This window comes from Mastomys coucha, unplaced genomic scaffold, assembly GCF_008632895.1.
Source record: "Mastomys coucha isolate ucsf_1 unplaced genomic scaffold, UCSF_Mcou_1 pScaffold18, whole genome shotgun sequence".
Taxonomy (NCBI): Eukaryota; Metazoa; Chordata; class Mammalia; order Rodentia; family Muridae; genus Mastomys; species Mastomys coucha.
In genome coordinates this window covers 94713578-94728577 of record NW_022196900.1, presented here as the reverse complement: position 1 = coordinate 94728577, position 15000 = coordinate 94713578, and the positions used below count along the sequence as shown (strand labels likewise).

Below are 15000 nucleotides of genomic sequence, written 5' to 3'. Positions count from 1 at the left end.
TGAGTTCAAGGCCAGCCTGGTCTACAGAGTGAGTTCCAGGACAGCCAGGGATACACTGAGAAACCTTGCTTGCCTCGGAAAATAAATAAATAAATAAATAAGAGTGCTCGTGAGCCTGTCTCATCCATTAAGCCAGGCAGCTGCCTCTACCCTGGTTGCAACTATGAGGTCATGTCCCCTTCAGATGGGCATCCCCCCAGGTTGATGTCCTTTGCTCAATTGAGCACCAGGATGCTGCTCTGGAAACAGGATGCTGACCGGGCAGTGTGGGGGAAGGATATATAAGCCCTGGCCTTGAAGTCTCACCATGGTTATGTTCCCAGTTGGGCCAGGCTACTTCCTGCTTTGTGTTCTTTACAGTTCTAATTGTGAAGGAGCATCAATGGCCAAGGTACTGGAGGCCCTGGGTTCAAAACCTGGCTCTTCTACTTCATGACTGAGGTACCCTATGTGAGCAAAGCTTTTCACTTCGATGTTTCCTATGTCTAAAAGGACGACAATACTGCTCACCTTGGGGACTACTGCAGACAGAGTGATGCAGATGAAGCTTAGAGAGCTCTCACACTTCCTCTCTCCCTCCCCCTCTCTCAAAGATTTGTTTTATTTACTGAATTTGCATATATACTCTAGTACACCTGCAGGCCAGAATAGTGCATCAGATCCCACTGCAGATGGTTGTGAGCCACCATGTGGTTGCTGGGAATTGAACACAGGACCTCTGGAAGAGCAGTCAGTGCTCTTAACCGCTGAGCCATCCGTCCAGCCCTCTTTTTCCTCTTTCTCAGCAGCTCTCCCAGGAAGGATGTGAATGAACATTACCGAGAAAGAGGAGTCGTGAGATCTGAACAGCACAGACTCCTGGCCCTTGGTACGTCCTGGCGATGAAACCCAGGGCCTAGAGCAGGATGCTCAAGCACTCAAGTCCTGAGCTCCAACCCCAGCCCTGGCCCCAGCCCCAGCCTTGAGACCTCAGCTTTCTTACCTGTAGAATGGGAGTGTCAGCATCTAGCTCACTCACGGGATGGTTGCCAAGAACAGATACTGTGTGCACGCTGCCTGGCACACAGGAAGTGCTCAGTGTTATCTACCAGTGCTATGGCTGCGGACACTGGTCCAGGAAACAGGTCCCAGCACAGGGATGACTCTGGCCTGTCTCCTTCAGGAAGGGGAGTGCATCTCTTCCCAGTTTTCCGTGGGGCTCTTCTGGCTCCAACGAGGTGAGACACCCTCCTATCAGGAGTGGGAACCTGGCTCAGGATGTCTAGGCCACCCTCTGCCCCTAGCCGGCCCCATACCCACGGCATAGATCTCGATGTTGATGGTAAAGATGGAGTGGGAGCGGGAGGAGTCCTTATTCATCAGGGTGTAGCCCACTGCACGGTTCTTCCAGCCGGTCTCCATGACGCGTTCACACTGGGTCACGTTGTGTACCGTGTGCATGGACAGCCCCTTTACATACACTCCCTTCTCAGGGTGCTCCTTCAGCTGCAGGGAGGAGGACCAGGGAAAGTTGGGATTACCAAAGGCAGGACCCTGTTCAGGCCATGTGTGTCCTCCTAAACCATCCTGTAACAGGCAGGGGGCTTGCTCTGCCTCCCACTTGTAGCAGGATCTTGGTCCAGTGACAAGCTGAACCTCAACAAGCACATCTGTAAAATGGGTATGGGATACCTATTTCATTATGAGATACTTATTTCATGAGAATAGTGAAGAGTCAGTAAAGTAAGTCACACACAACCTTTGCACGGGCTTCTGGAAGCGAGTAGGGCTGGCACCCAGGGCTCTGAATGTGTCTCCTTTGTCCTGTCCACATGGCTTCTGATATCCCCTCTGCTGATACCACCAGGATAATAGAAGTATTGCCAGACTCCTGGATGGCGGCAGGTGGAGGATCATTTGCTGTTCAAGCCCACGAGGCCCTCACTCAGCCCTTCGAGGCGGCAGCGAGTGAGCTATGTTGTTGCTTACTCTGAACAATGAAATGCAGTAGTTCTCATGAGGAAAGACAGTCACACGGGCTATAGCAGCATGTGTGGGAGGTGTGTCTGTAATCTCAGCCCTTGGGAGGCAGAGAGGCCAGAGAATTACTGCAAATTTGAGGTCAACCTGGGCTACACAGGAAGACCATATCTCAGGTGGGAGACGAGGGAGAGCAGAATTAGTAACAGATGTTTGGGGTTTTTTGGAGGGGCAGGTTCCGAGATGGGGTAGCCATACTAGTTGGAGCCCAGAAGGCTCAGCTGTCTGCTCTAATGGTCCCAGGAGGGGACAGGTCTGGTCTACACGGTGAATTCTGTGATCTGCACAGGTCAGTTGGGTGCAGAGGCTAGCCCCACCTGTTTAGATGTGAAGTACTAAGGCTCTGTGGAACTGTAAGTGACCAAGGCACAGAAAGGTTAAATGGCTTTCTGAAAGCCATCTAGGTACTAGTGTGACACAGCGACAGAAGGCTTCAGGAACAGGATGAAGAGAGTCAGAGAGGACAGGCACAAGGGACCCACTCCTGCAAACAGGGCTGGGTGGCATTTTAGGGCCAGAAAGCACACTTCATGGACTCTACTATGCTCCCAGAACCTAGAACCCAGTTTGGGGCATCTGAGCAGTGTCTGGTCATCCTCAGAAAAAGCATATTTGGGCTAGAGAAATGACCAGAAGTTAAGAGCACTTGTTCTTGAAGAAGACTGGGGTTCACTTCCTAGTACCCGCAACCATCCATAGCTCCAGTTCCAGACAGCCTCTCTGGCCTCTGGAGGAACTGGACAGGCACACAGTATACATACAAACACAATACATACACAATACATACATAATACAGGCAAAACAGTCAGACTTGTAAAATGATAAATTCATCTCAAAAGGTTTGTTAAGAGCATATTTAGGGCTGGAGAGATGGCTCAGTGGTTAAGAGCACTGACAGCTCTTCCATAAGGTACTGAGTTCAAATCCCACTAACCACATGGTGGCTCACAACCATCTGTAATGGGATCTGATGCCCTCTTCTGCTGTGTCTGAAGATATAATACTTAGATATAATAATAAATAAATCTTTAAGCTGGAGCGAGCGGGGCTGACCTGGAGTGGGCAGAGGTCCTGAATTCAAATTTCCAGCAACCACATGATGGCTCACAACCATCAGTACAGCTACAGTATACTCATATACATAAAATAAATTAATAAATAAATCTCTTTTTAAAAAAAGCGCTGAGCAGTGGTGGCACATGCCTTTAATCCCAGCATTTGGGAGGCAGAAGCAGGCAGATTTCTGAGTTCTGGCCTACAGAGTGAGTTCCAGGACAGCCAAGACTACACAGAGAAACCCTGTCTCAAAAAACAAAACAGTGGTTAAGAGCACTGACTGACTGACTGCTCTTCTGAAGGTCCTGAGTTCAAATCCTAGCAACCACATGGTGGCTCACAATCATCTGTAATGAGATCTGATGCCTTCTTCTGGAGTATCTGAAGATAGCTACAGTGTACTTACATATAATAAATAAATAAATCTTTAAGAGTGAGTTCCAGGACAGCCAGGGCTACACAGAGAAACCTTGTCTCGAAAAGTAAAAAGAAAAAAAAAGAAAAAAAGAAAAAAAGAAAAAAGAAAGGAAGAAAGAAAGAAAAAGCAAAAACAAAACAAAACAAAACAAAACAAAAAGCATATTTAGCTGGGCATGGTAGTGCACACCTTTAAGCCCAGCAGTTGGAAGGCAAGGGCAAGTGGATCTATGTGAGTTCGAGGCCAGCCTGGTCTACATAGTGAATTCTAAGATGGCCAGAGCTATATAGTGAGACCCTATATAAAAAAGCATATTTAGCCACTTTCCTGCTTATTCAACAGGACTCAGTCTAGAAACCCTGCTAGGTAAGGGAACATCAGTTGGCCTCTGTGAAATGGGAACAAAACCCCACTTCTATGCAATTACGGCAATTAAGAAGGAAACAGACCTGTGGTGCCTTAGGGGCTCAGTGGACGATGGGGATGCTGCCTCGAGCCTGAGGGATTTCGGATGGTGAAACAGTCCCCCATCCCTGACACCCTCCGGCTCCTCCCCACCCTCCTATCCTCATCCTCTGCCAACATTGGTCCTGGGGCAGTGCTGAGGGATGGCTGCCAGCTGTACATCCTATTCCTCAGTAGCTGCTCATCTAGGCTGCAAGAAATCAGAGCCAGGTCTCCATGGTAACCAGCTGTGCTACAGGGTGGATGGAGAGGGACAGAGGCATACAGCCATGGCTAGGGTCCAGTCTGGAGGGGATGTTCCTATGTTCTTCTCCCACACAGGGGTTGAGGAAGGATCTTGGGGGGCTCCTACAGGCCCCACTCCACCATGGTCTACTGTGTGGAGATCTGGGGTGGTATTTGTACTGACTTCGGGGTGGGGACGAGTGTTGGCTTCCTCAAACCTCTTGCTGACCTTCCCTGACTGAATAACTCAGGATTATTAAAAAGTGTATCAGGCTCTGTGTTAAACAACAGGCTAAAAGCCTGTGCTGTGGGGCCTCTTGGGTTAGGCATAGGTGCCGGAATCACAGAGTTTGAGGACTGGATTCTCCTCCTACTCTTACATGAAAACCATCTGCCTATCACCCACAAAGCAGCCTATCAAAGGTCTAGAGCCCACGGGTGTACACCACTGAGCCCTCTGTCATCTGCAGCCCCTGAAGCAGTGGGCTCACTAAGTGATCCCCACCCCCGACAGGGTCCAGGTTAGCCAGACAGGCACAGAGTCCCCGTGGCACCCACACAAGGAGGAGGAAGGTCTGTGAGACCCCAGGACTGTGACTCTGAAGCTTATCCCTGGGAGCTACCAGCCCCACCCAACTCCTCTGCCTGTTTCTCTGGCTGAGGGTGAGTCATGACTTATAGGCTCCCAACACCCTCTTCTGGTGAGGGGGATGCTGCTGGCTGTTGGTAGAGGTTCCTGGCAGGGAGGGCAAAGAGGTGCCAGGCTTGGGCTACACCAGCTGCTGGAGGATGGGAAGGGGCTGGAGTAGATGGTTGGAAATTGAAGAGAGGAGGAGGGGCCTGGCCCGCTGGCACACATGGGTTCTTCCTATGAAGTCTTTGCGGAAGACAAGCAATGGATTGCTGTGCCTCCCTCTCTTAAGCTGGAGTCACTGGCTTCCTGGTGGACCCCGGTGGGACAGGCTTCATTAGATCAGAAGTGGCATGGCTGGAGAGAGAAGCCAGAGGTAGCCCAGCAGAGACAAGGGCAGCATCTCTCATTGGTCTCTCCTCTCTGGACCAGGCCATTGGCTTGTAAGAGCCCCAGGCAGGAGTAAGACCAGTACCTCTGGCCAGACTAAGGCCAAAGGGTCCCAGCTGGGTGGGGACTCCATGCCCTCTCACTGGTTTCTGGTCCTGGCAGGATTTGTTCACTTATATTCTCATAGTGTCTGTCTGTCTGTCTGTCTGTCCTTCCCTCCCTCTCCTTTTCTCTCCCTCCTTCCTTCTCTAGATTTCTTCCTTTTTTTTTTTTTTTTTTTTTTTTGACAGTTCCCCTATGTAGCCCAGGTTGGCCTGGGACTTCTAATCCCCCTGTCTCAGTGTGTCTACTGTTGGAATTATGGGCTGTGCCATTAACTGGAGTCTGGGAGGTTTCTTGAACCCTCTGGGGGGCCAAAACAGCCATGCTAGTTCTGCAAGTATCTACCTCTGCTCTTGATGTTAGGAAGCCACACTTCTCCATCCTGAGCCCTGCCTTCGAGGAGACTGAGGACAAATTATGAAATGTGCTTGAGGCAAAGTAAAAAACAGAGTTCTGAGAATGTAGAAACAAAGGTAACAAGACTTTTGAGAAAGAAATAATAAGCCAAAATTACCTATAGTAGAGACATCTGCTTGTATAAGAAAATCAAAGTTTTTAAGGTCAGGAGGGCTGGGATGAACTAAAAGCTGACCAGAACATAAAATAACTGATAAAACCTGTAAGAACAAGATTAGATGTTCTATCCCTCCCTGTACTGAACTCTGAGAGCACCCTGACCCCACTAACTAAAATTCCAGGACTTTCCAGCTTGCCCCGTTCCAGGGGCTTGCCAGGTACAAGAGTTAGGTAAGGGAACAATGAATTCAAGAGCAGCTCCCTTGAGCAAGCCAACCAATGCCTGAAGAGATCCTTTGTTTGAGACTGCACCAATCAGAATAAGCCAACTAGCCCTGTTGCCTCTGTAAAGTATAAAAGATGTATGCTTTCTGAGTTCGGGGTTGCCTCTTCCTACCAGGATGAGCAACCCCACGTGCATTGGCCACTCACGTTGGATCAATAAACCTCATGTTATTGCAGCGATCTATGTCAATCTGTGGTTTGTGGGGTAGCGTGTCTAAGCTAAGACTCTGTGAGGGTCTCACAGAGTCTCACATATGGTGCATTGGCCGGGGAGGTGCTCCCCGAGACCCACAATTGGCAATGAGATCGGAGGTATGCTCAAGCAAGTCTGTGTTACTTTTTGTTCTGTGTTGCTGTGTCTGCTATCTGTGTTTGTTGTAGTGAGGCTGAAGGAGAAGGCAGCCTCTGAGAAGGTGTAGTGAGGCTGAAGGAGAAGGCAGCCTCTGAGAGGCTGAAGGAGAAGCCAGCCTCAGTGGCTGATAGCTGTGAGCTGCCCATGAGGGACTTACAGCTGTGACAGGTAAAAGTACCAGATGTCACAAGCCACAGGTAACAAACTGGGGGACACCCCAGCTACTTGGGAAAAGGGGACAGAAGTTGTCCTCCTTTACCCAGCAAAAGTTAAGGTTCAGCTGCAGCCTGGTAGTGGCAGTATCAGGCTTTTGTGAAAATCGTGTATAATCGCATATAGGACGCTCTGTGTTGATCTCTTCTGTCTTGTTTGTTTTCTATGGTATTATTGCAACAATCTATTTAGACAAACTGATGATGGGACAAATGACTTCTACCCCCTTGACTATTACCCTTGACCACTGGACAGACACTGTGTCCGTTAGGGCACACTGTCTGTTGGGGAAAAAAAGGGGGGGGAGCAGGCTCTGTGTGCCTCGGAGTGGTCGTATAGCTGCCCAAGGGCTCCTTCTGTTTAGACAGGATAGAGGAGGTTAAAGACAAGATTTTCCTGCCGTGGGAAGGACTTGGTCTGGTCGCCCCGTTCGTGGGTTCGCCCTTTTGTTTCACTTTCAGGTCTAGAAGTAGCGAAAGTCTGTGCAGTGAAAACCGAGGCGGAGAAAAACACTATCCTTCTGAAAATGCAGACCTACTCCTCCCTATCCTCCTACTCTGCTCCCAGTAACGGGAGGGGCACCTGCAGCTCCTCCAGTGCGGGCTCTCCCTAGGGGCCAGGGTCAGGAGGGGAACCTGCAGCTCTGCCGGTACAGGCTCTCCCTAGGGGCCAGGGTCTAATCCCTAACAGCTTGAAATAGCTCCCATACTGAACACCTACTAGGTGCTGGCACTCTGCTGAGGGGCTTGCTTGCCCTATTGACTGTCTTCAATCTGCAATACCACCTTTCAGTTGTGTTTGTTTTGAGACAACAGTTTCTCTGTGTAGCCCTGGTTGTCTCTGAAACCTGCTCTGTAGACCAGACTGACCCTGAACTCAAAGAAAGCCACCTGTCTCTGCTTCTCGAGTGCTGAGACTAAAGGCATGTTTTACCATTGTCCAGCTGCGATACCCCTTATTTCAAAGTAGACCAAGATGATGGACTCCTAGCTATGTAAACATCAGTAAAATAAGGTGTCTGAGATTCCAAACCTAGAGTTAGGGAGATCTGGGTTCAAGTCTAGACTCAGCCACTTGCTGCATTGTAGAACCTAGACATGTCAAGGCTCTCTCAGCTATCTTTCCACACTGGTACATTACAAATGTCAACATCTGCCACCAAGGTCACTCCAAAGATGAAGTGGGTTAATGTGGCTAAGAGCCAGTAAATATTAAGTGCTTAGTAAATGCCTAATGCCATCATTTAGAGCATCATTATATATATATATATGTATATGTACACACACACATGTACACCACACACATACACACACATGTACACATGCATACACACACATACACACACGTACACACACACATACACACACACTCGTATACACACACACACATGTACACTCACATACACACGCATAAATATTTTTTTGAGACAGGGTTTCTCTGTGTAGTCCTGGCCATCTTGGAACTCACTCTATAGACCAGGCTGGCCTCGAACTCAGAAATCTGCCTGCCTCTGTCTCCCCAAGATTAAAGGTGTGCTCAGCCATCATAATAACTTTTATCAGTGAAAGTGTTTTGTTTTTTTTAACACACACACACACACACACACACAATGAATGTAACACTTTTTTTTTTTTTGGCCTCAAACTCAGAAACCTGCCTGTCTCTGCCTCCCAAGTGCTGGGATTAAAGGCGTGCGCCACCACCGCCCGGCAGTGAAAGTGTTTTCTAAAATAGAAATCTATTGCAAAACTCCGTCTTGTTGCCAGGCAGTGGTGGAAACCCTGTCTCGAAAAAACAAACAAACAAACAAACAAACAAAACTCTACCTTATCTCAACGGAGGTGGCCTCGCCCGAGGTGAGATCTAGCGGTTGGTAGCAGTAGACACAGTTACAGCCCCAGGCAGTACGGACTCCGAGAACACTCAAGTTCAAAAGCCCCACTCTGAATGCACACAGTGATGTCTGCCCATGATCCCGGCACTAGGAAACTGAGTCGGCAGGATCCAGAGTCCCGGAACTGTCTGCTCCTAGCTTTTCCTCCTGGACCTTTCTGCCCACCCCACATGAGATCTGCACCCACCTCTAGCCTCTGCTTGGTATCAGCGCCCAGCAGGTCTCGGACATCTTCATTGTAGATCTCCAGATAGGAAGCCCGCACTAGGAACTTGGTGTTTTCTGCACACTGCAGGAAGCAGATAAAGCTTGAAATGGTGGCTGATACAAAACCCTCCTGCTGCCCAGGCCTCTACTGCTGAGAAGAAGGGGATGTCAGGGCCACATGGACCCTTACCCCAACCCTGCCCTGTCTGCCCTGCTGGTAAACCTTCCTCTCCAGCTCCAGGACCTTCGAGCCTCCAAGCCCTGTAACAGCTATCTGTCCAACGTGCTACCTACAAACCTCATGGGAAGGGAGATGGAAATCAAGGGAGGAGCCAGGAGTTCCCACAAGTGCTATGTGAACCAAGGCCCTGGCTTTGGACTGATAGACTTTGGGGTCCCAGATCACACAGTGTACTGGTTTGGGGGCCATCACAGTTGGGAGTTTTTCAGTGTCAGGTCCAGGAGATAAGTATACAAAGAGCTTCACTCAGAGCTTGGTCTTTAGTAATGCTCAGTAAATAGGGTAGTCATGACTGTGATAGCCACTTCCAGCCCCATGTTCAGCATCATCTCAGGCACATGAGATGTAAAGACAGCAGGGAAAACCAAGGAGCCAGATAGCATGAACAGATAGACTCTTCTCCGTTTTTTTCCTTTCCTTTTCTTTTTTTGGCTTTTTGAGACAGGGTTTCTCTGTGTAGCCCTTGCTGTCCTGGAACTCACTTTGTAGACCAGGCTGGTCTCAAACTCAGAAATCCACCTGCCTCTGCCTCCCAAGTGCTGGGATTAAAGGTGTGCGCCACCACTGCCCAGCTCTTCTCGGTTTTATGTCCTTCTCCCATCTTGCTTTTAGAACCCAGGACCTGCATCTGCTGATCTGTGCAGAGTTGAGACCAGGCCCTCACCGCAACCCACACACGGTCCATGCCTACGACTCTAGGTGCCCTGGCGACCATCTGTGACACTAGCTTTATCCCTTCCCATGGGAGGCCCATACCTGAACGCTCTCAAATACGTGCTCGAAAGCTCTGGGAATGATGCCCCTCTGACAGGGGGGATCTGGCAGGCCCTGCATGGTGAAGGACTTCCCACTGCCTGTCTGGCCATAGGCAAAAATGGTACCATTGTAGCCCTCCGTGACACCCTGCGTGAGAGGAAACCAAAGGACAGTGTTCAGTCAACAGATCCGGGGGTGCACCATGGTGCCCAGCCCACAGACCCTACCTGGATCTCCACTAAATAAGGCACCACACTGCCCTCAAACAAGTCTAATGGGGTTAGACGTCGTGTCAAGGTGGAGGGATCTAAGAGCCTGTGCTAGGGAGCCACCTTGGTTCAAATCACACCTCCATGTTAATTTTGGTTCTTTGTGTACTGCTGCAGACAGAACCCAAGGTCTTGTATATGGCAGGCAAGGGCTTCACCATTGAGCCACACCCTCAGCCCGGCTCCATTCTTTCCCACACGCACTTGGACTGGTCTTTGGCCCTCAGTGTACTGGCTGGTTTTGTGTGTCAACTTGACACAAGCTAGAGTCATCATGGGGAAAGAAGCCTCGGTGGAGGAAATGCCTCCATGAGATCCTGCTGTAAGGCATTTTCCCAATTAATGATCAATGGGGAGGTCTCAGCCCATTGTGAGTGGTGCCATCCCTGGGCTGGTGGTCCTGGGTTCCATAAGAAAGCAGGCTGAGCAAGCCAGAAGCCAGCCAGTAAGCAGCACTCCTCCATGGCCTCTGCATCAGCTCCTGCCTTCCAGGTTCCTGCCCTGCTTGAGTTCCTGTCCTGACTTCCTCCAGTGCTAGGGTATAATCTGGAAGTGTGAGCTGAATAAACTCTTTCTTCCCCAACTTGCTTGGTAGTCATGGTGTCTTCGTCACAGTAATAGTAGAGTTTCAGTCTAATCTGTCATAAAGGGTGAGAACACAGCCCCTCCTACAGCTGAATCCTCCTATGCATTAGCCATGGCGAGAGCAGGCATGGACAGGTGCTCACTAACGTCTGCTGGGAATGTTGCTGGGCAGGCAGCCAAGGTGCTTCTCACCCAGGCCAGGGAGGTGTCCACAGGGCAGAAGGGAGGGAGTGAAGGAAGGTGTGCGAGGAAGCAGGCACAGCTTTCTGTAGAGGAGAGGCAAGGTAGAAACAGACCTGTTCATGAGATGACCTGGTCAACAGACAGGAAGAGGAGGCTGATGCAGGTCAAGGGGTCACAGGAGAGTGGCTGACAGTGGCTAGTGGGTCTGGGAGTGGGGAATAGGTGAGGAAGCTGAGAAGACAGACAGACAGACAGACCAGGTTCTCCTTCGAAGGCCATTCTTCAGTCGTGGGTGCCTTTATTCACCCTACTGGGTGCTAGCTGCCTTTTCTACATCAGGAACCATGTTCTGGTTAGAGGGAGAGAGCAGAAAACAAGGTAGCCACAGTCCCTACCCTTAGAGCTCTCAGGGTTACAGACAGCAGCATTGCAGGACATTGGTGATGGCTAATACTGTCGACCTGATGGGATTTAAAGAGTTACCATGGAAACAAGCCACATGTTTGTGAGGGGTATCTAGGTTAGGTTAACTGAGGTGGGAAGATCAAGGTTAGGTTAACTGAGGTGGGAAGACCCACCCTAAACATAAGCAGCACCATTCCATGTGCTGGAGTCCCAGGCCGACTAAAGGAAAAAAGAGGAATGTGTCTCTCTATGCTTCCTGACTGAATGTGACTCACACTCCTGCTGCCATGCCTTCCCCACCATGATCGACTGTCCACCCTCAAACTGTGAGCCAGACAAAGCCTTTCTTCCTTTTTTTTTTTTTTTTTTTTGTTGTTTTTTGTTTTTTGTTTTTTTGAGGCAGGGTTTCTCTGTGTAGCCCTGGCTATCCTGGAACTCACTCTGTAAACCAGGCTGGCCTCAAACTCAGAAATCCGCCTGCCTCTGCCTCCCAAGTGCTGGGATTAAAGGTGTGTACCACCACTGCCCAGCAAATCCTTTCTCCCCTAAATTGCTTTAGTCAGCCGGGTGTTTTGTCACAGCAAGACAGGTAAGTGAAACAACTCTGTATGTCAGAATCCAGGCCCAGAAATCTGTTCCCAGACGCCCACACGATGCCTACATTGAATTTCACTGGGAAAAAAAAATCCCTGTGACCCAACCAGATGTCAGCAGGAATCCCTGAGAGCTGGACGGATTCTCAAGAAGGCTAGGCAGTGGTGACAAGCAGGCCTGTAAGTTATCCAGCCATTGATCTCAATGCTGCATCTGTCCTGGCTCAAGCAGCCAGATCTGTCATTTATATGCGCTTTCCATGCTGCCCTCTCACGTCTTCCTCAGGCCTCAGTCATCTCTCTGACAAGAATGACTCCAGTTCTCCCAGTGAAGACCAAATGCTACAACACGCTACACACCTCTCTCTCCCTTACAGCCTTCCACCTTCCTGCCTGGCCTCCTCCTGCTGGGCTCATCTTACCCTCGATCCTCTCTGTTCTCCCTTACGTCCCTTCCAAGTTTTGCCGGCCTCCCCATGCTGACCCTCCCCCACTTGCCACTGATTGCTAACTTAGCATAGCTGACCTTGAACTTAATGAGGATAAGTTATATCTCCTTCACCCTCCCCCCATGTTCAATCCGGGGCTCGGAATGGAGATGCTAATGTTTCGTTTCACAGAGAGGTGATTGGATTGATGAATGAATGGATGTCAAATCTGAGGTCTAGGGACTATTCAGAGATAGGTCTGTACAGTGAGACTCGGAAGAGGATGCTGCAAGAGAGATCCAAGAGGTCCGTCACTGGGTCCTTAGTGTCTTCCTCTCTGGGTAGGCCTTGCCTGGATACTTCGTAATCCACAAGAAGAGAACTGAGGCCTCACCCTGAGCAACACCCTAGGCTGACAGCCCTAGACAGAAGCAAGACAAAGGAGGAACACAAGTTCGAATGGTCAAGGTGCCATTTATAGATAGAGGGAGGCAAGCGCTCTGCAGGATCCCTGGGACAGAAGAAGTAGGACTGAAAGCTCCTGGGAGGCCTCTGAGTGGCTGGAACACTATGGAGACCAAGAAACACAAACGGAACAGGCTGCTTCTAGAGCATGAGCTACAGCCACTTAAGGCATGCAAGCAAGGGCCGGTCCAGATGGAGAGTCAAACACCCGATGAGCAAGAGGGACTGAATCAGATGGCATCTCCGATTCCTTCTAGCCTAGAAAACCAGACCAACAGGTGGGTAGCTGAGCTACCCTCAGAGCCTGGACTGCTCCCTCGGAGGGGCTGCCCCCTTGTCTTCTGAATATTCAGAGGGAACCACCTTTTGTCAAGTGCTCTGTGGAGTGAGGTCAGAGTTCAGGGAAGACGAGATGCATGCTTGACCCCAAGTTCTAAGGATGCATGTCTATTTCTGGCTCAGCACCACACAGGCTAGAGGCTTTGGAACATATCTCAACAGGCAGGAGAGGCAGGAGAGATGAAAGAGCCCGCCAATCAAAATAGAAAGCATCCATGCTATATTTGGGGAATGCTAGGTCAAAGAAGCCCAATGGATTTCTTTGCATCAGGATTTCTCCAAACCTCAGATACTGGAGCCCAGGGAAGTTCCACACTGTCCCTTCTTTTAGAAAGACAAGTGTTTTTTCCACTACTCAAAAGAGGAGAGTTCCAACAGGAGGATTCTGCTTGTGGGGTTGAAATGGGTGCAAGTGTGAACAGAGGAGAGAAGATTCCTGGGACGCTTAGGAGGGAAGGAGGCTGGGGAAAATGGCTGGAGCTTTCAGAATCCTACAGGTCTGGAATGAGGACGGAGGACCAGGACCCCCAGGGGTCTAGAGTCTGTGGTCAAGGGGCTGCAAGGGATGCGGGTCAGGACAAGCAGGGGCGCCGAGTAGTCCTGGGTCTCAAGTTCGCGGAAAGAGCTGCAAAGGACCAGCTCTTTTGTGGACCAGCTGGGGTGCTGGGTTCAGCCGGGAAGTTGCCACCACACTGGGAGCAGGTCCCCGGTGTGTACACTCAGGACAAGCCTTCAGACTAACGTGCAGCTATCCACCTGTGCCCGGAGCCTTCTCGCTTGGCTTTTGGGGTAGGGGCTGAGTTAACCCACCTATCCTGTCTCCACTTTCCGGGAGCCCCGAGCCTGGCCCTTCAGTCTCGGGCGCCCTCACCTCCACCAGCGGGTAGGCGATCTCGTTGTAGATCTGCTCGGTGAAGTGTTCTATGTAGTAGGCGCCATCGAAGGTGAACTGCTTTGGGGGTTCGTCCGCCGCTCCCGGGTTCTGAATGAAGCATTGGCCGCGCGCACAGTCCACCGTCACCACTGACTGGCAGCTCAGCTCGCGCTCGCGCTTGTTCATGGGCCGGCAGCGCACGACCACCTTCACGGATTCCGAGGCCATGGCTGCCCGGGGGCGTGGCCCGATCCAGGGGGTGGAGCCAGAGCCCGCGCGGGGCGGGGCCTGGCGGCGGGGGCGGGGCCGCAGCAGGGGGCCCGGACTCCCCGCGGGGCGCGCTGAGAGCGGCAGGGACTCCGCGGACAAGTGTCCCGGCTGGAGCCCGGGCCGCCGCCTCCCGCGCCCGGGCTCGCCGGTCCCTGAGGCCGGGCCCGGGCGGGGAACGGGGGATCCGCGCTGCAGGCGCCGCCGCACGACCCGAGCCCCGGAGCTGGCCGGGTCACGCTCGCGCTCGTGCACGCCGTCTCGGCGTTCGCCGTTGCTGGGCAACGCCCGTGACGTCACAGGACGGAACGTTGAGTGCGAGGCAGAGCCCGGGGGCAGGGGATGCAGCTGGCGGTAGGAACTATCCTACCCCATCCTCTGCTCTGTCTCCCAAGTCTCGCAGCTCCAGCCCAGTGAGGTTCAGCCGCCGGGCAGAAGTGGCAAGGGTAAGACTTGGAGCCCACGTGTGATTCCACTTCCCTCAGGGGTTAGAGACTGAGAGGGTGACAAGGACTTCACTGCCCTCTATCCACAGCCCTAAGAGTCCATATTTTAAAAGAAAGAAAAACTGGGCCAGCAAGATGACTCAGATAGTGAAAGGCGCTTGCTACCATGGCTACATGATCCCAGTCTATCCCCGGGACCTACATACATGGTGGAAGGACTTTTGCAAGCGGGTCCACACACATAAATAAATATATTTGAAAAAATAATAGAGACAAAAAACAGCTGCGCAGTGGTGGCGGCACGCCTATAATCCCAGCATTTGGGAGGCAGAGGCAGGTGGATTTCTGAGTTAGAGGCCAGCCTGGTCTACAGAGT

General features: G+C 51.1%; 1 protein-coding gene and 1 long non-coding RNA gene across 6 annotated transcripts in view; one reads left to right on the top strand and one right to left on the bottom strand.

Annotated features, from left to right (window-relative positions):
• Nucleotides 1–14425, bottom strand: part of Kif17 (kinesin family member 17) — a 38833-nt gene extending 24408 nt beyond the window's left edge. For 4 of the 5 annotated variants that reach the window (XM_031379195.1, XM_031379197.1, XM_031379196.1 and 1 more), the window contains exons 1-4: nucleotides 13909–14425; nucleotides 9771–9917; nucleotides 8754–8855; nucleotides 1296–1485 (exon numbers count right to left, since the gene is read on the bottom strand). In XM_031379195.1, the coding sequence (XP_031235055.1) occupies nucleotides 1296–1485; nucleotides 8754–8855; nucleotides 9771–9917; nucleotides 13909–14139 (670 nt within the window). In that variant the 5' untranslated portion in view covers nucleotides 14140–14425. Of the gene's footprint in view, nucleotides 1–1295; nucleotides 1486–8753; nucleotides 8856–9770; nucleotides 9918–13847 lie in introns of all 5 variants that reach the window. The other variant, XM_031379199.1, reaches the window with a different exon arrangement.
• LOC116096898 overlaps nucleotides 14292–15000 on the top strand; it is a 2297-nt gene continuing 1588 nt past the window's right edge. Inside the window, exon 1 of the long non-coding RNA XR_004121152.1 lies at nucleotides 14292–14624. This is a non-coding gene — a long non-coding RNA (uncharacterized LOC116096898). The remainder of the gene's footprint in view (nucleotides 14625–15000) is intronic.